The sequence below is a fragment of the Lithobates pipiens genome, unplaced genomic scaffold, assembly GCF_037356315.1.
Source record: "Lithobates pipiens isolate NorthernLeopardFrog02 unplaced genomic scaffold, aLitPip1_a1.2 Scaffold_22, whole genome shotgun sequence".
NCBI classification, from domain to species: Eukaryota; Metazoa; Chordata; class Amphibia; order Anura; family Ranidae; genus Lithobates; species Lithobates pipiens.
The window spans coordinates 48,647,616-48,668,232 of record NW_027507784.1 but is presented as its reverse complement, the minus strand read 5'-3'; the positions used below and the strand labels follow the sequence as shown (position 1 = coordinate 48,668,232).

Below are 20,617 nucleotides of genomic sequence, written 5' to 3'. Positions count from 1 at the left end.
TATATATATATATATATATACACACACACATTATATATATATATATATATATATATATATATATATATATATATATATATATATATATATATACACACACACACACACACACACACACACATATATATATATTTTTTTTACACACACACACACTTTATTTTTTGTTCGGGATTCTAGGAAATGCTGCTGCAGAATCTTTCCTGCTTTTATTCTGTAGATCCTAAGAGTAGCCATATTGGAATTACAGAATTTGAGTACTGAAAAGGTCTACCTATCAAAAATTATGTGTTCCAATAGGAAAAAACACTACAGACAGCCCTGCAAAAATGCAAGCACTGTTGACAATATGCAGTAAATCTAAGGTCATATCTAGGGATGTCCGAAATTATACCTCAAGCTCGGTGCTGTATTCTGGGAAAAGTAGTAGGATAAAAATGCTTGGAAAACCTTTACACAGGGTACGGTTGTCATGACTTCAAAAATTAGAATACAAAATTTTGATATTGAATTGGCAGCTTTAAGTTTAAATAGGAAAAGTCATTTTATACAATTGAAAAACACAAAATAGCCTTTTAGAAAATATACATTTTTTTCAATGATGGTGTACAAGTAATCAAATGGCACAAAAAATAAAACATGTTAATCGTGGGGAAAAAAAATATGGTTTTGTAAAAAAGAAAAAAACAGCTCTGTGCAAAAAAATAAAGAATGCTTCCTTAATTCCAACTAAATCCTTTTATTTGGCAGTGTAAAATCCAATTAGAAGTTGTAGGCTACAGAGGAAATGTTTGTATGCCTACAGAACAAGAGACAATACAAAAAGTGAACACATTCCTTAAAGCTCATGTTTTACCTTTACAACATTAAAACATCTGTCAGAAAATACATACAAACATAGATAGTTAAAGGAATTTGCAGATTACAGTCACTATAACATATACAGTAACATTCTGATTAGAAATTCTGTCAACACTGCTTGCAGCAGATCTATTTAAATTATCTGTGACACCGAGGCAATAATGGCAGTTATATACAGTCAATTTCAGAAATCAAAATGGTTTAAAGAATCATTACATCATATTCTGAAAAAACAGGAAATAAACAAAGTTGCAGCATTTCAATTTACAAATAACTCGCAGGTACTGAACTCTATAGGCATTTCCTATTTTAGAGATTTTTAAATTTTAATAACCAACAGTCATTAGAACAAAAATAATTAGAATTATAGAAAATGTCAGGCTGCATAGGTAATTACAAAGCCCAAAAATATATATATTTATTTAAATTTTCCTATGAAAGTTACTGAGATATTATATATCAATATATACCTTAATTTAACAAAACTTAAACGTAAGTATTCAACTGGTACATTCGAAAGATGTTAAGCAGTAAGAACGATTCTTGGCACTGCGTCTAATTTTCGGGTAATGTTTGTGAGAAAGCTGGATGGCTGATTCGAGATTTTCCATTAACGGAAATGGTGTTAGAGCGGATAGTGATCTGGAACAAGAGGGGGGGGGGGAGAAATAGTAAATTTAGAGCACTGGAAAATATAAATAACAAGCATAATTTACATATATATATATATATATATATATATATATATATATATATATAGTGTTTACTTTTAAGAAAAAAAAAAGTAGAATAAATAAATGCTCTCCCAAAATTGACCAGAGCATGATGGCCTTTGATAGACCACTATGTTCCAGCATATTTTGACAGTAGTTTTTTTTTTTACTCTGAGCAGTATTTATAGCTTTTTTTGCCCCCAAGCTAACACTTGAATCTGGGATCCAACTCTCCGCCAAAGTCCTAACCCAAGTACCAACCCCCTTATTCACGCTCTTCTAACATCTATTCTTCTTTTCAGTCATATTGAACCATTTACTTACCATGAAAAACTAATATTTTCATGCCCCTAAAATGTATTACTTAAATAAAATGTAAACCTAAAACACAAACTAAATACGTATCCTATGCCATTTAAATTTATGGAAGCTTCTGTATGATTGTAATTGAATCTGTAATCATACTTGAGTTTATGTTGATGTACATGAAGTGCCAACACAAAAGTTTTTGACATTCTTATGGATTAAACTTTACGTATAGCCAAAACTTTCTTTTAGCTTTGGATAGAGATGGAAAATTAAAACCCCTGCCAAATTGTTATTGATGTCTGTGCCCCAATTGACAAGATTCCTCCCCATTTGTCTTCTGACCACTGTCACGACACACAAAAGGATGGAAAAAATTCAAATTTCACTAGAACGAGAAGTAGGGGAAATTTCCCAACACGGATACCTATTGCAGTGACAACTGTATAAATTGTTTCCCTTACCTTGTAGGGCTCTCTTCTTGTTTCATACTGCATTTCCAGGACAAAAATAAATGGAAATCTTATAAATGGGTCAGCACAAAATAAACTGATGGGGATTTAATAATTTCCTTTACTCTTCAAGCTGAAAAAAAAAAGTTTTGGCTATACATACACTTTAATTATATCCCTTTTGTGTGTATATGTTTGATAAAATGATTTAACCAACAGACTTTCCAACTTGTTTACTGCAAAAATTATTTAAACAGTACAGTACTTGTCTTTAAGAAGATTCCTAAAACAGAGTTAGGATTCCTCCTAGTGGCAGATATATTCTATGCTTTTTTTCAATCTGGGCTTGCTCATAAATGTAATCCTGAACTCATAACATAAAATGTATTATTGAACTCTAAACACTGCTGGTTGTACTGATTTGGGTGTACAATTTTGTGTTAATAGAGGCGTTTAAAAAGGAACTCCAGGCAAACCTGCTAAATTTAAAACAAAACACCTTTAGGCTTTTAAATAAGCATTTATGCCATTTAGCAAGTTCAATGTTATTAATCTCAATTATTTCTCGTTTTAAAATTGGGCTGTTTTATTATTCACATTTGCCCTGCATGTGATCATCCTAACTGGGCAAGTGATGCGATGGCCGATCCAATTCGCCCTGCAGTCAATGTAAAATATCACACATGTGTACTAGGTCTACATCTCAGCCACGCCTGTGCACTAAGCTGCCAAGTCCTTCCAGCACTTGGTGTGCACGTTCTTATAGCACTGGCAGTGAACTGCCATGTTTTAGCAACATGTAAACAAAGGGATGAAAATGCTGTGCTTAGTGCAGCCCAGATATGGATCTAGTCCGATATTTGACATTGAATGCAGGGTGGACTTTAGCAGTCATGGTTTCACTTGCCCACTGTAAAGTTGGCCATGTGCAGGACAAGTTAAGGCACAGTATATCTCTGCCCGTCCCTGCCCATCTCGGCCCTCATCCTGACCTCCTCCAGCCCTTTTCCACTCTCTTCTGCCCTCTTCCCTTCACAAGAAAAAACTCTAGACTCCTGGGATTAATGACAATAGTGTCCCAGGAATCAAGGGGACTAGAGCTGTCCAAGTCATTCCTGGTGAATGACGAGATGAACTACTAGGGGAAAAACAATATATAGAGGCAGCACAGCACACTTTTTCATCCAATAATATCAAAGGAGGAGAAGGCAGGTCCTAAAGAAACAAGTTCATAAACCGACTGAAGGTCCACTTTAACCACTTGCTGACCAGCCACCACACTTATACAGTGGCAGGTCAGCTATCCTGAACGAACTGACATACCCGTACTTTGGTCCATGCAGTGCCCGCTGTGTACCATGTTCGGACAGGGGACATCTCAGATCTACTGTTCCCAGTGATCGGGAACACCTATCTGTCATGTCCCAGGCAGCCTATCCCCTCCCTACAGTTAGAACATGCTGAGGGAACACATTTAACTCCTTGATCGTCCCCTAGTGTTTACCCCGTTCCCTGCCAGTGTCATTTATACATTGATCAGTGCATTTTTATAGCACTGATCAATGTAATAATGTCAGTGGTCCCCAAATGACCGTGACATTTGTGGTCAGATTTGTCTGCCGCAATACCGCGAAAAAATCGCAGATCGCTGCTACTACCAGTAAAAACAAAAAATAAATAAAAGTCCCTAAATATCCCATAGTTTGTAGATGCGATAACTTGTGCAAACAAATCGATATTCGCTTATTGCGATTTTTCTTACCAAAAATATATAGAAGAATAAAATATTGGCCTAAATTGATGAATCAATATATATATATTTTTTTGGATATGTATTAAAGCAGAAAGTTAAAAAAAAAAAAGTCAAAATTGTCGGTTTTTTTGTTTATAGCACAAACAATAAAAGCCGTAGAGGTGATCAAATACCACCAAAAGAAAGCTCTATTTGTGAGAAAAAAAGGGCATCAATTTTGTTTGGGAACGTCGTCGTATGACCGTGCAAATTGTCAATTAAAGTGACGCAGTGGCACATCGCAAAAAAAAAATAAAAAATGACCTGGTCATTAAGGGAGCAAATCCTTTCGGAGCTAAGGTGGTTAAATGCACACAAAGACATAACATTTTGTAGCCACATATATAGAACCCTATATGAGCAATGTCAAAATGTGTACAATGTCTGGTCCACAAACAGAAACATTTCATTTAAATCGTCTGCTATATGGGGAACATTGGTTAATGAACTTCTGTAAAGTTGGCACCTCTGCCAATGGCAGCAAGTTGCTGGTGTCCCATTATGGCAAATAACTTCTTAAATATGAAAATGCACAAGGTGTTGTAATCCTGGTTATACATGAAATATTGTACGGTGCCTAAAGTAGCTCCTCTGAACTAAAACATTAGCGCTGCTCTATACAGAAACTTGGTCCAAATCCTTACATACACCAACTGACGTTACTGGCCTCAAGTGATGCATAGAGATGAAACAAATCTTCTTACATACGTTGTGCCCATTTATCTGCAGCCCTCTCCCCTACAGCCATTTAAAGTACAGAATTTGCACAGCATTCCTCAGCTTATTAAGGCCGGGGAGGGGGGATATGTCATCACACACTGCATGGCAAGTAGCACAGTGTAATCTGAGACCTGAGTGGAGAGAAATGGCACACCCCCTCTACACAGTCTGATAGGGAAACATACACAGTTGAGGCGGTCAATCACCTGCTGTGCTGGTGGGAGGGGGAATGGGGCTGTCTCCTGGCAAAGCTTTGTGTTGTCAGACTATCAGCAGTGACTTGTGCTTATAGCAGAGGAATGACAGAGCAGATGGAGATCACACTAGGTTCTTTGGGTTGAGACATGTACACACTATAGAGAGATATGCTTTGTTCAATTTTTCATTTCAGGAGTTTACAATCACCAACAGTGGGAAGCTGCACAGAATTAAAGCTGAACTACAGGCAGCTCTAAAAATATAAAGTTTGTATCCATTAGAAACTGTTAAATATGTTTCAAAAAATTATGTATTTACTTGAAAGTTCAAATCTCAGCCGGTTCAGCAGGAACGGGCTAAGACTCAAACCATGAGTGGGCAACTTAAATGTACCAAGTTGATCAATCAACTTGAGTACAAACAGCCTGCCAGATTTTCTTGCGATTATCACTAGCGGCTGCTAGAACAGCTAGAAATCCCTGTCCCCGCGGGGAGCAGACATTTGCTTGGCAGGAGGGATTCCCCTGTCAACACTGATTAGTTGATGGGAGGAAATTTCTTTCCTGCAACTACAGTTTGCAGAAATGTGCCTTAAAGCGTTACTAAAGTCAGATTTTCTTTTTTGTTTTTATTAAAATAACAAACATGTTATACTTACCTGCTCTGTGCAGTAGTATTGCACAGAGCAGCCCCGATCCTCCTCTTCTCTGGCCCCAGTGGCGATCTTGGCTCCTCCTCTTGCATGGGGGCTGGCTCCATAGACTTACACAGTGGGACTTAAGCCTACCCCCCACTTCCTCTTCACTGCATTTGATTGACAGCAACAGCTCCTGCTGCTGCTCAAATGCCGTGTGAAGAGGAAGAGAGGGGAGAATGGATGCAGACATGCACGGCACTGATCTCTTCTCCCCTCTCTTCCCCTTCACACAGGGAAGGGGGGGGGGGCACAGGGAAACTGAAAACAATGTTTACCTTAATGCAAGCAATGCATGAAGGTAAAAACTTTTTTAGGTTTAGTAGAACTTTAATGTCATGCTCCTGTAATCCTCTATACAATAGAACAAAACTAATAGCCAATTAGGTGTGTGACATGCAAATATACTGAAAAGGAACATGCCAAGAAGAATAGAGAGAGGTCTGTTGCTCGCATTAGTGGTCTGCTTTGCCTTCACTATACAATTAGAGGCTCAAGTGGTGACTAGGATGTATCACCTAACTACGCACCAACCAAAAGGAGGTATTTTTACATTTGCACATTTACTCAATCGCCTGTAATTCAGATTTAATGTCTACATGGCCAGTTTTAACAGCTAGATAACACTGCCAAAATGTGTAGCATTGGTTACCAGGGCTAACACTTGCCTGGTGTCCTTTCTATATTGTTGTTCACTGCATTATTAAAAAAACAAAAACAAAAAAAAAAACCCAACAAAATGCAAACGTTTAAATATTTTCCATGGCATTAAAGCGCTTTTGTAAACTGGCCAGGCATTAAATAACTAAGTGCACATCACTTTTTGAGCTTGCTTATATACATTACTATTAGCTTTATATTAAGGATGAAGTTTAATTTTGGACTTTAAAGTCTTTGTGTTGGTGACCATGCTACTTAAGTTGCACTCATGCCGGGAGACTGAAGAAGCACACAACTACAACTATACACCTGCTTATCGTGCTGCGTTAGTAAACAGGCTTAAAAAATGGTGCAGAAATGTGAAAAGTCAAATTCCATCAAGCATAGGTAATGTAAAGTTCATATTTAATTAAAAAGCACCGAGGATTATGTCTGACATTTAAATACGCCTCTGCTCACAAGACCTGCAGAACATTGGGCTTGACATTAGTGGAAAGCACAGTCAGACCAAAGTGAACTATTTTTCTTCTTTAAAAAAAAAAAAAAGCCATTTATCAAACTTTTGGCCAGTTTATACATTAGCCTAATTGGTCATATGTACATGACTTAGAAGGTAACTACTGATAAAAGCCAACATTAACCAACTTCAAACTAAACTGAACTGGTTTACAAAATAAAGGTCTAACCACAATAGTATAAAAAGAAACTGTGTTCTCAGACATAGTTTACTGTAAGTTCAATGTCATCGAAGTATGTCCTCAACACTAAAGTAATCTGGGTAGAATATTTTATGCTAAAAAAAACATTGCATTAGCTGGGAAATCATGTTTGTCAGGACAGAACATGTCAATAATAGATATTCAATTCTAATGACCTTCCTCAAGTGGAACCTTCAAATCGTTTTAAAGCATTCACTTCTCCTGCTGCCCACGCCACCAATCAGTGCTGTAGTAAAGAGATCTTCTCAGTGGATTCCCAGAGAGAGAAGAAACCATTTACCTGTTGATACCTACAACTGAATCCATTAGGCTCCTTGCAAAGATGACATTAAAATACTTAAAAAGTGTTACTAATTCCACAAAAGTAAAATCAGTCTGTATATGCAATAAAGCATGCTAGTTATAGTCACTGTGGAACCAATGAGGATAATCCTCCGTAAGGTGTAAAAAGGCTTTTTGATCCTGCCTCTCTGACAGAGGGTTCTACCACCCCAAACTAGCTCATCCATGTCTTTATGGACCTTGCTTTGTGCACTGGTCCAAATTATTTGGTGGAGGGGGGATTATGGTGTGGGGTTGTTTTTCAGGGGTTGGGCTTGAGCCATTAGTTCCATTGAAGGGAACTCTTAAGGCGTCAGCATACCAAGACATTTTGGATAATTTCATGCTCCCAACTTTGTGGGAACAGTCTGGGGATGGCCCCTTCCTGTTCCAAAATGACTGCGCACCAGTGCACAAAGCAAGGTCCATAAAGACATGGATGAGCGAGTTTGGGGTGGAGGAACGTGACTGGCCTGCATAGAGTCCCGACACGCCTAAACTTTGTGGACAGCCTTCCCAAAAGACTTGAAGCGGTTATAGCTGTAAAGGGTGGGCCAACTCAATATTGAACCCTACACACTAAAACTGGGATGCCATTAAAGTTCATGTGCGTGTAAAGGCAGGCATTCCAATATACTGTATGTATATATTTAATAATAATAAATCTATAATATAAATAATAATTAAAAAAAACTATATATATATACCGTATATACTCGAGTATAGGCCGACCCGAATATAAGCCGAGGCCCCCAATTTACCCCCAAAAAAACTGGCAAACTTATTGACTCGTGTATAAGCCGAGGGTGAGACATGCCTGTCCATCCCTGTGTGTGTGTCCGTCCATCCCTGTGTGTCCGTCCATCCCTGTGTGTCCGTCCATCCCTGTGTGTCCGTCCATCCATCCCTGTGTGTGTGTGTGTCCATCCATCCATCCATCCCTGTGTGTGTGTGTCTCCATCCATCCATCCATCCATCCCTGTGTGTGTGTGTCTCCATCCATCCATCCATCCACCCATCCCTGTGTGTGTGTGTCTCCATCCATCCATCCATCCATCCCTGTGTGTGTCTCCATCCATGTGTGTGTGTGTGTGTGTGTGTGTGTGTGTGTGTGTGTGTGTGTGTGTGTGTGTGTGTGTGTGTGTGTGTGTGTGTCCAGCCTACCTTTGTCCCGAGCCTCCGTCCCGTGCCTTGCCTCCTTGCCTCCGTCCCGTGCCTTGCCTCCTTGCATCCGTCCCGTGTCGTGCCTTGCCTTGCCCCCGTCCCGTGCCGTGCCGTCCCGTGCCCTCTTCGTCGGCGGCCATTGTAAAGTTCAAAAGCTGCGCCGCCGCCTTCGCCTGTGATAGGCGGAACACTGAATTTCCCAGCAGCCTGTGTTCCGCCTATCACAGACGTCGTATCATCCTCGTCCGTAGTACGAGGATGATACGACGTCCGTGATAGGCGGAACACAGGCTGCTGGGAAATTCAGTGTTCCGCCTATCACAGGCGAAGGCGGAGCCGGAGGCGCGGCTTTTGAATAGAATGGCCGCTGTCTGTCTGCTCGACACGCTGATCGAGCGGGCAGACAGCGATGACTCGAGTATAAGCCGAGGGGGGCACTTTCAGCCTCAAAAAAGAGGCTGAAAATCTCGGCTTATACTCGAGTATATACGGTATATATATATATATATATATATATATATATATATATATATATATATATATATATATATAAATTATAGGTTTTTATTAATATATATATATAAAATTATAGGTTTTTATTATTATTATATATATATATATATATACACATACACACACATTAGAATAGAATATATATATACATATACACACACACACTTTACAACCACTTTAAAGACAGTATGCAATTATAGTTTTTTTTATATATACACACACACACACACACACACACACACACTTTACAACCACTTTAAAGACAGTATGCAATTTAAACATGCAAAACTGAAACAGAGAAGTTGGTTTGGTTGACCTTGTCGAGTCTAATGTTTTGCCTCATTTATCTGTAAAGAGACCGCACCATTTTCAGGGTTATTTCTAATCGGTTATATTATTATAATATCGTATATTTTTCTTCATGCTCTGCAATTCACCATAACTTGAATAAGATCTACAATTCCAAAAAAAAAAAAAATGGAAGATAGCCAAAACAGTAAAAATAAAATAAAATCTTTTGCTCCAATACTCACTTTTAATCCAGAGCTACCCCCCCCCCCCCCACCACACCACTCTCCCACTTCGTTCTATCCTTAGGTCACTAGTCTTCCAGGCTGAATGACAGCCATTGTAATTTAACCCCCTTCTTGTGAGCCCAGGCTGTTATGAACCCACACCCTGGGATCACTGCACAAATCTGTTTTCCCAGTGCAAAGAAAGAGTTCAATCTCTCTATCAAAACATGCATCAAACTGAACAAGAAGGATCATCACAAAAAAAGTGTGGCACTTATAATGTGCTTCTCTATTGGAGCATAAAATACACACGAGGTCCGTCCAGGTCTCTGCACTCTCACAGATGCACTCACCCTTTTCAGCTTGGCAGCTGCCTCTCCTGAGCGAATGGCAGACAGAATGTTTTGGCGGAGCTCTTCTGGGTCAGAGCTTGGAAAAGATACTGTGGTCTTTTTTTCGGGAACAGGAGGTGGACTATGCACTCTGTATTTTAGTTCAGGGGTTAGTGTCTACAAAACAAAATAGCTTGCAGTAACACCATTTAAGAAGTTAAAAACATTAATACAAATCACAAGCATAATACAAACATAGGATTTAAGTGCTCATGCACATGGGCTTTAGTTTTCACATGGCAAGGGATGTAAATATGTGAAAAAAATAATGCAAAAAAATAAAAGTGCAAGGTGCTTATGCATGCTGCATTCAAAGCTGAACTTCAGGCAGATATGGAAGACACCAATGCGGCTCTAGATCATTAAATAGAATTGCAGGATATATCCAATTCATCTTAAAACTGCTGCCTTCCCCCTTCCTAACAACTATACTAACTAACCTGTGAAAGAAAGATCTGTATGCTTACCTATATTCAGGTCGCTCTGGTTCGGTCATGTGATGTGATCTCCTCAGTGCCGGCTGTAGGGGAGAGGAGAGATTGCTGAACAACGGCTGGAATGCCCGAGCAGTGACCTCACCCATAGGCTTACTATGTCCCATCCTTGGTCAGCACTCTCTCCTCTCCCCAGAAGCTGCCACGTTGGCTGATCCAGGTGAGAGGGATCACATGACCAGGTCGGAACGTAGGGTTACCACCTCATCCCTTTAAAACAAACACATAGTACAGGTTCTGGGGCAAATTTAATTCTGATAAGGCACCAAGGAAGTTGAATTACTACCTTAATCAGCCAGAGAACCTGTGTAATTAATATGCGTTTGGCTTGAAAGGGATGAGGTGGCAACCATACCGGAACGGCCTAAAAATAAGTATGCAGATCTTTCTTCCACAGGCTAGTTCATGGGTCCTCAACCTGTGGTCCTCCAGCTGTTGCTGAACTACAAGTCCCATGAGGCATTGCAAGGCTGACAGATACAAGCATGACTCCCAAAGGCAGAGGCATGATGGGACTTCCCCAACAACTGGAGGGCCACAGGTTGAGCACCCATGGGTTAGTTAGTATAGGTCAGTGATGGCGAACCTTGGCACCCCAGATGTTTTGAAACTACATTTCCCATTATGCTCCACTACACTGCAGAGTGCATGAGAATCATGGGAAATGTAGTTCCAAAACATCTGGGGTGTCAAGGTTCGCCATCACTGGTATAGGTGTTAGGAGATGGGAGGGGCAGTTTTACAATTAGTTATATATATCCTGGAATACTACTTTAGTGGACAATTTACATTTTTGCAGTGCAGTAACACGCTGCCAACAAACCCAAACATGCAGAAAATGATATGGGGCCTAGAGCGCTAGAGTGTTGCCCTGCAGCGCTGGGGTGGCATTCCAAATGAATGATGTTTCAATGCAATATCGCATTTTATGCACGTTACCACATATTGTGATAGACTTTTGTGTCATGGTAACACACATCCTAACTGGGCCCTCATTCACATCTGAATTAGACCCAGTATTAGGATTAGAAGAGGAGAAGCAGCAGAAGAAGCCGGTCAGTTGAGCTGCAGTGCTAACAAGAAACATGCTGGAAGGAGGAGAGAGGAGAGTGACAGAGGGATTAGATAAGTCTTCTGCTTCTCCTTTTACTGTCCAGTTACATTCCGAGGGAGGGACCTGACCTGTAAAACGGTCACTGAACTGCAGAAACATTAAAAGGGCTTGTACTTTTTTATTTTTATTTTTTATAAAAATAACAAACATGCTGATACTTAGGTGCTCTGTGCAATAGTTTTGTCTTCACAGAGTAGCCCCGATCCTCCTTTTCTGGGGTGTCCCACTGGCGCTCCAGGCCCCTTCTCTTTATGGGGTGCACCCACATGTCCATTGACACAGGGAGCGAGACTCGGTCCCACCCCCCTGCTCCTGTGTTACTGGATTTGATTGACAGCAGCAGGAGCCAATGGCTTCAGCTGCTATCTATCTGTACAATGAGGAGAGAGGCAGTGGCTGGAGCTGCTGCAAACATGCACATTGCTGGATTGGTTTGGGCCCAGGTAAGAAAAAGGAGGGGGGTCTGGGAGGAGCTGCAGCAAAGAAGGTTTTTAACCTTAATGCATAGAGGCCATTAGGGTGAAAAACCTTGAGGCTTTACAACCACTTTAATTATACAGGGCCTCTACGTTCAGAAAATCTACAATATTTGGTGTGCTTTAAGTAATTTTATAGCCAAAAATACAGAAACTGTGTGCAAAAAAATTGTTCTAGGAGGGGAAAATGGGCAATTATAAAGAATGTGCACTGCCTTAGACCCTCCCCAGCCCCCCCCCCTGTCATAAGTGGGGACCTTTTAATTCAGCTGATGAACCAAAGGCATTCCATAATAGTAAACTAGTAGGCCTATTTCACACTGACAGACCGATTGGGTCCACCTGTCAGTTCTTCAGATGGACCCGATCGGACCATCCATTGCTCTCTATAGTGCGGCGGATGTCAATAAACATGTGTCTGTTGACACCTGCCGACATCAATCCTGTCTGCTAAAAATGGATAGATGGGGATCTGTTCCCCATCCATCGATCTGATCCAGCCATCCGGTGGATCAGATCGGATGACAGTCAGATGGAAACAGACAGACGGTCCATTTCCATCCAACAGCCCATAGAGGACAGTGGGCTCTGTCCATTCTACATCAGCGGAGTGGACATGGACCTGTCATCTACTTGCTCAGCGGAGAGATCCCCTGCTGAGCGGGCAGACTTTGCCATTGTGTAAGGAGCCTAAAGCAGAATTAAGCTCTGTTAAATGCTTGTTTTTTTGTTTTTTAAATGAGCCCCCAGGTGGTTTATGCCATAGTGTGCTAGTATGCACAGCCCATTATGGCACACTTATGCCGAGTACACATGACCGGACTTTGTGTACGTGGCATTAGAAGTCAAACGAAGTCCTCCAGCACTACAGTGGAGTGGTCCCAGGGGCTTTTATCAATGTCCTCTCTTCCTTCTCAGTGTGCTCTGTTCAGTCATTTGAATAGCACACAGGAGATCATGTGCACAGGAGTCACTTCATTGTGGCATAGAGCAGTGCCATAAATATACTCTGCGCTGCGTATGCACAGCTCACTGTACATTGCTGCTAACAGGCAGTGAGAAGCATTTATGATAGAAGGGACCACTAGGTTCTCTTCTTATATAAAAACCCTGTCTGTCAGTGGTTTTTCGAAATTGCTAGTTAAATTAAAGGTAAATTTCGCTTTAATTACTACATGGAGAGTTATGAAAAATGTCAACCTTGTGAAAAAACTTCCTAGTCAAATTTATAGATGTTCTAGAAAACAAACTATGAATAAACTACCAGGAAAAGCCCATGAGCACGAGTTCTAAGAACGAGACAACTGCGAGACAATTAGTAAAAATTTACCTATACAAAACAAATTAATGCAATTTGTTAACTGTTTAAAAGGACATAATTATTTGAATCAGTATGTATTCAAAAATGGTAATCCTATCCAAGGACCAAATGGTTAAATAAAAAAAGACAAACAATGACAGTTAAGTAATAAAAGCACTGACATTCCATGGGAGAACAGAACATGATTCTGGAATATGCACAGAAAAAAAGATATGATGACCACTGTCCCTGAGAAAGAAAGCAACTGGAAATCCAACCTTTTAAGATTGCTACCTGAACTGAAAGTTAGGGAAATGGTAAATGGCAAACTGCATAAAAACCCATCTATTCCCAAAAAAAAAAAAAAAAAAAAAAATAGATTTTTGGTTCACCTATAAAACTCTGTTCTTTGAGTATATCACAAAGCACAGATAACTTCATATTCATGACTATTTGGGTTATGCTGCCACCTTCAAGTGAATAGACACTGGCCAAAATAAGGCAGGAAACGTTGCCCGCCATAACGCCCCTCAGCTAAGCCAAGGGCTGTAGCAAGCAATGAAGAACAGACAAGAGGGGAAGGATCTCTGTGTCCTGTGTTAAACAAAAAATCCTAATTTCTTAATCATACAGTACAGGGCATAGAGGATTCATGATGTCTGAAAACACATCAACAAGCCCAAAACCCCAAAATAGAACAGGGGGAAAACCCCACTATAAGGCTGCCTGCAACAGCTCGATCATCCTCCAAAGGAGGGAAGCACTTTCTCACTGGGATGCTCTGGATTAGAACAAAAACTAAAGAAAAAATGGCAACACAAAGTTCCTATTCAGGTGAAATTAAGAAACCACCTTAGGTCGGAAGGAGCAGCAAAGCCTCAACACCATCTTATCCTGGTGAAGAGCCTGAAAATGTTCCTTGCAGGAAAGCGCATTCAACTCAGTGAGCCAAAGTAATGGCAACAAACCGGAACCAGACGACTTGGGGGTCCAGTTCCAGTTCTTCTTGATTAGGAAATAACTCTTCATGGATCCCCAAGGCATCACTGGTTTCTGATGAATCATCTTCTTTGGGGGCAATAGCATGCTTTTACCCACAGTCACCTTATGGATGAAGACTTCCAAGGAATGGTAAAACAAGCATTCATCCCTCAAAGGACAGCCTTGATTTGCTTCTTGTAGAGAAGTTCCCCCAACCAACACTTAAGCCTTAGGATCCTTCTCATGTGGAAACCTCTAAAAGCTGGCATATGTATTCTTCCAAGACATCTACTGAGAAACTCCATGTACTCTGAAAATCCTCCAGGAGCTTCCAAGTGGCAGGCTCATTTTGGTTTGGTTCTCTGTGCTTCCCCCAGAACTTAAAGTGGAAGTACAGCCAAAAACTAAACCTAATCTCAGCCACATTCTAAATCTAATCTATCTAACCCTGTAAAGAAAATCGCTATACTTAACTTTTCTATAGCCGATCCGGTTCAGTCTCAGCTGCTCTGTAAATTGAGAAAGCCGAAAAAGGTTGTGAAATGCCGGGGAAGTGACATCATACACAGAGTTACTATGGGGCTTCCGTTGTTGGCTGCCTCTCCTGCACACTCCCACACAGTGAAGCCACCGCTGAAAGTTCAGCGAGGGACCAGAACAGCTTCAGAACAGGCAAGTATAGTGATCTATTCTTTACATGGCTAGATAGATTCGATTTAGAATGTGTCAGAGTAGCATTACATAAGAGAGAAGTGTGGGGTTCTTAAAAAGAAAAACAAAAATGTAGCACATGTCCCCCGCTGCTTCTAAGACTGAGAACTGAGTGATCTAAGAGAGAAACTCAGTTCTCAGTCTTTAGTGAGCAGAGATTTGGTGACGGTCTCCCAGCAGTTCACTGAGATGTCGAGCAATCTGCCGGTCCAGGCACCTGGGTGAATTCCAACTTTAAAGTCTGTATCTGTCGCGAGCCTGGACTAGCTGAGTGATGTCAGTCGACAGCAGGCTTTGATCTTGACTTGATTTACAGTACAAGTAGAGCCAAAAAACTTTGGCCATACTACTTCTTTAGGGCTTGGCAAACTCCTACCACATAAACCCTAGCAAAGACTGCAGAGCCACTTGCACAAGAGAGAATTCATTTTGAAGATGGCCTGTAATCTATTATCCATGGCGTCTTTAAATGGTGGGACTGCCAAGGTCCTGTTTAAGTAGTTAAAAATTAAATCAACAGAGTACCCCATTTCTTTTTAGAATGCCTCCTCCATGGAGTGATGGTGAGAAAAATGCTTCAGTGGTGAAAACACAATCCTTTTCTGTAGGTGAGGGTGCATTAGAAAGAACATCATGAAGTGTTCCTCCAATACCTAATCCTCCCTCAAAGGAGGAGAGGATGATGGATAAGGAGAGCACCCACGTTTGCATCCCAGGAGTTCCAATACAGTGAGAATCCCTGAGAGCTGATCATGCCAGATAAAGCTGCAGAAAATTCCTCCCTCGACACAAAGGAAGTGGAGGATTGGGCCCTTGAGTCAGTGGAAATACCAAATAAGGGCAGGGATTCAGGGTTAATGTCCCCACCTGATGTTTAAGCAAGTACAATCTCACTTGGTAATTAGGCCGTAGTGACCGATCCAGATGAAGCCTCCTCTAGCCTATTAGGTTTGATGGGAACAATCCAGGAAAATGCTGACTAATGCAGTGTACACATGAGCGGAATGTCTGACAGAAAAAGTCAGACGGGAGCTTTTCATCGTATATTCCAATCGTGTGCATGTCCAATCAGACTTTTTATATTGAAAATTCTGATGGATCTAGAAATAGAACATGTTCTAAATATTTCTGACGGAACCAATTCCTATCAGGAAAACCGCTCATCTGTATGCTGTTCCGACGTACCAAAAACAACGCATGCTGTGAAGCAAGTACGAGACAGAAGCTATTGGCTACTGAACTTCCTTTTTCTAGTTCCGTCTTACGTGTTGTACATCACCGCGTTCTTGACGGTTGGACTTAGGTGTGATCATGTGTACGCAAGACGGTTTCAGCGGAATTCCGTCGGAAAAACCTTCAAAGTTTATTCTGATGGGGAAAACCAGTCGTGTGTACACGGCATAAGCCCTTACAAGGAAAATCATCAGAAAGCATCCATAGCCATAATCATCCCCTAAACACACTACTTAATAACTAAGGTTTAGCTGAGCTGGGCAGGGATTTCTGCGTTTTATTTGGTCAGTGTCCATTCATCTGATGATGACAACATAACCCAAGTAGCTGTGAACATCTAGTGTCCTGTGATGTACGTTTAAGAAAAGATTTGGCTTAGGTACACTTTAATATAAGAGCTTTGAAGTCTAGGAGTATAAAAAAAAAAAGCCATATCTTTTCTCAGTTTTATTTATCAATAATAAGGATATGATCTTTGGCTCTTTAAAAATGTATGATGGTGCCGATATTTGACTGACTGGCTCTTGTATTCTATATTAATCTGTCCTGTGTATAAATATCACAGGTACTGTGTTGGTATTCATTTAACAGGTCAGTCTCAGAAAGGTCTGTTATCTATGGGAAGATGCAGGTAGCTTCTAGGAGGCTGTCGATTTTACCCTTTTAATGACAATAGCTCTTCAACAGGCTCTTACTGAGGGAATATCCAGTTGTTTACACCTTTCTTATTAGGATTCCCATGGTTGCTGCTGTGTCTAGCCCAATTTTAATAAACAACAAATTATATATAAAAAATACATAAGGGAATTAATTTAACTTGTGAAAATGTTCGGACTTTGCTTAATATAACCCAGAGAATCCTGCAGAAACAGAACATTGGAAATTAGTCCATGTAGGGCAAAAGAAACAGGTCACTTCTATGTCCCTTTAAGATCAGCACATAACGTTTACCTGTCACAGCTCCATTCAGGTGCCAGCAGCGAGGAAAGCAAGCCCTGTGTAAAGTGACAGTCCTGAGCCAATCACCAAGCCCAATGCTGGCACATGAGAGAGAGGAGAGAAAGCAACATGTTTCTCTATACTACGTTCCACCACCATGTTCTTTGCTCCCAGCAACTGAACGGAGTAGAGGGGCAATAAAAAGTTGAGTATGTGCTGCTGGGGAGGGGGGGGGGGGGGTGGCATTAAGGGAAAACCAGTTGCTATGCCCTGCAGACAGGGATAGAAACTTGTTAGAAAGAGGTTTAGCAATATGTCAAGTATATGAAACAAATTAAAAGAATGTAGAAAAGAACTGTATGCAGGCACCATAAAGTGCCAAACTGTACCTGCACTGTTAAAAGTTTACAGTTCTTCCTAGTGTAATACTGGAGCCCCTATAGAGATCCTATAATGAAACTGACCACCTGATGGGTTTGTATTTGCACAAGCACAGACATGCCATGAACAAAGCAATGTGGGTGTGTTCTCATACTTGGAAGTGGATTGTCATCCTGGGGACGCAAAGTTTCAGGTCATGTCGTCTACTATCCAATATCATTTGATAACATCACAGAGTTAGTTTAAAAGATCAATGGTCTATAAAAGTTGCTTACAGCTCAAAATATAGGGTTATAATTTTGTTGTAGTTTTTGAAGCAATGTTATAAAATTGTAGCTTATTGGCTAAACCAGATACCTCACAGAAGTTTTGGTTGGACTATCTTAGATCAGCATCATAGGTAGAAGGTACTTTTTTCATCCAGGCCTATATAAGAACTGTTACATGAAGCACCGGAAGGAAAGATACGGGTTAAACAAGCTCCTTTGGTCTTGCTTCAGACCTGCTCGGCTACAACATGCAGAAGAATGGCCCACACAGATTCTATTTGTATAACAATTACTTGCCTGGTAACCCAATAAACAGTCAAAATAGTGATAAAAATTATAATTACAAAATACACTTTGGGAAAATGGAGAAAGGGACTGAAAACATAGAAAATACACACACATATATATATATATAAATCATAGAACTGTAGCAAAATTAGCTCTTTTTGGTATACTAGTCATTACCTCATTTTCTAGGATTTCTTCAGAACTCTCAGGGAAGACCAGGGAATCTTTCTTGAATTCAACTGGTGAAGTGACTGGTGACCAACCAATGGGAGCAATCACATTTGATGGCTGTTTGACAGGTGAGATACTAGAACTGAATGACTGAGATCGTTTAACTGGTGATGTAACAGTAGAAGAAAAAGAACTGGAATTTGTACTTGTGAAAGGCTTGGGAGTAATAAAAGTACTTAACTTTGGCAAGGTCAATGGAGCAGACTGGCCAGTTGGAGAACTCAAAGTTCTGGTCAGCTTGCTATATGATGTTGTTGAAAGAACTTCGGGTTTATAATCCTGTGGGACAGCTGGTCTGTCAACACGGTAGATTTCTGGTACAGTGCTGGTGTAATCAGAAATCTTCACTTGCAGAGGTGGTTCCAATGCATCAGTCTGGATATTTTCTTGGAACGTTACATGCTTTTTGTGTTCTACTGGCACACTGACAGAAGATACCTCACTTTGTATTGGTTTAACATGGCTTTCCATGGAAGAGTGTGAAGTATAGATGTTTTCGGTTTCCAAATTTACTTCATTGATTGATCCAAGTCCACCATTTTTGACCTCATTAGGTCTTCCCGATAATTCTGATCTATCTCCAGGCAATCTTTCCTCTAAACCAGAAGACATATTTACTACATTAATTCTAGAGGGAAGAGTTGTAATGGTAATCACAGAAGCTTCATTGCTGAGATCCTTGGGTTTAGCCATGCTGTTCGCTGCACTAGCAGAAGACTTTGTCTTGGCAATTGCAGATGTTACATACATACTGGAAGCTCTCCTCTGCATTTGTAAGTAAAAGGAACTTGGACCTTTGACTGGGCTTGTGGGCTTCGGTTTTGGTTTGACCTCAGGAGCAACTTTATTTATGCTTAAGGCAGGTGCTGCAGATAAACTTCTAGATAAGGCAAGATGGTCTCTTTGACTAGGCTCAGAAACACTTTTTGAAGCAGTGTTAAAGGAATAAGTAGCTGACCCTTCTGGTAAATGGTGTCCATTTTTTGTTTGTGATAACAGTATAGGTTTTTCACCTACATCTGATGTATTATTGTCATGTGTAACAGCATGACTTATCACATGTTCATTCATTGGTCTGTACTCAATATTATGGACATCCTGCGGACTTTCAGATTCCATGTATTGCTCTACATCAAACGATCTCTGAGGAACAATTTTGTAAGTGGTCATTCCGATCTTGGGAAGGTAGTCTCTAGTGATTTCATTGGAAGGCTTAGGCTTGGGATCAGAATGTTGTCTATAAAATGGGAATGTTTTTGATTGTGAAATCAAAGAACTCTCAATACTGCTCTCATCAATGGTCTGCGTGTGCATACTTTCCCTGAGATTGTCAACAAGTTCCTGCTTACTTGGTTCTCTCCCAGTTACAGCCATCTGCTGGCCATTAAACTGTGTCAGCTGGCCTATGTGACCATTAAGTTTATGCTGAACATTGTCTGTGCTACTCACAGTTTTCAGGTAAGTAGGTTCCTGGGAATGTAAAAACTCCTCTGAAAGTTTCTCTGCATCATTGTCAAAGTTAACAGTCTGGACAGCTGAATCCTGCATTGTCTGGACAGCTGAATCCTGCATTTTTCCCTTTTCTGTGGTGGTGCTCTTCAGATGCTCACGTGTTTCATTCTCTGTAATGTGGCGGTAATCTTGAAAAACAATATTTGTATCTTTGATGTGTTGTTCAGAGGATAGAGTTTGGGAGCCTTGCTCCGTAACTACTGTTTTTGTTGTAAAGATTTGATGGTTCTCTAGTTCTGCAGTTGGAGTTGAAGTTCTGTTTTCAAGCTCCACTTTAAGGGGAAAAAAAAGGAAAAAGACCAAATATTACACAGGATGTGACACAGCAAAGGCCTAATTCATCAAAAATTACTACTGCTTGTTAAGTGATAGCAAGACACAGAATAACCATGATATGGAAATTATAATAATCCTGAACTGTTCCTTTTTTGCATTGAAATTTTTTTGGGCTAGCAAATAAAGCAGCATTACACCTCCACAAATGTTTTATATTGCAACTTACCTTTTTTTAGATATGGTAGCTAATTTAGTTTCCATTCTTTAGATTTTTTTTTCACTTCTATTGTCACCTGGCGATTCAACCAGTATTGCAGCTTTCATCACTGGTTAGTGGGGCTGCAAACTACGTCTAACAAAAAATAATGAACTGCAACTAAAGCAATTGCTGACAA

The 20,617-nt window shown here is 40.3% G+C and overlaps 1 protein-coding gene across 7 annotated transcripts in view; it reads right to left on the bottom strand.

Annotated features, from left to right (window-relative positions):
- Nucleotides 1–716: 716 nt before the first annotated feature.
- COBLL1 (cordon-bleu WH2 repeat protein like 1) overlaps nt 717–20,617 on the bottom strand; it is a 203,492-nt gene continuing 183,591 nt past the window's right edge. For 6 of the 7 annotated variants that reach the window (XM_077447562.1, XM_077447565.1, XM_077447563.1 and 3 more), the window contains 3 exons: nt 18,381–20,218; nt 9,979–10,134; nt 717–1,500 (listed from right to left, as the gene is read on the bottom strand). In XM_077447562.1, coding sequence (XP_077303688.1) covers nt 1,414–1,500; nt 9,979–10,134; nt 18,381–20,218 — 2,081 coding nt within the window. In that variant the 3' untranslated portion in view covers nt 717–1,413. The remainder of the gene's footprint in view (nt 1,501–9,978; nt 10,135–18,380; nt 20,219–20,617) is intronic. The other variant, XM_077447568.1, reaches the window with a different exon arrangement.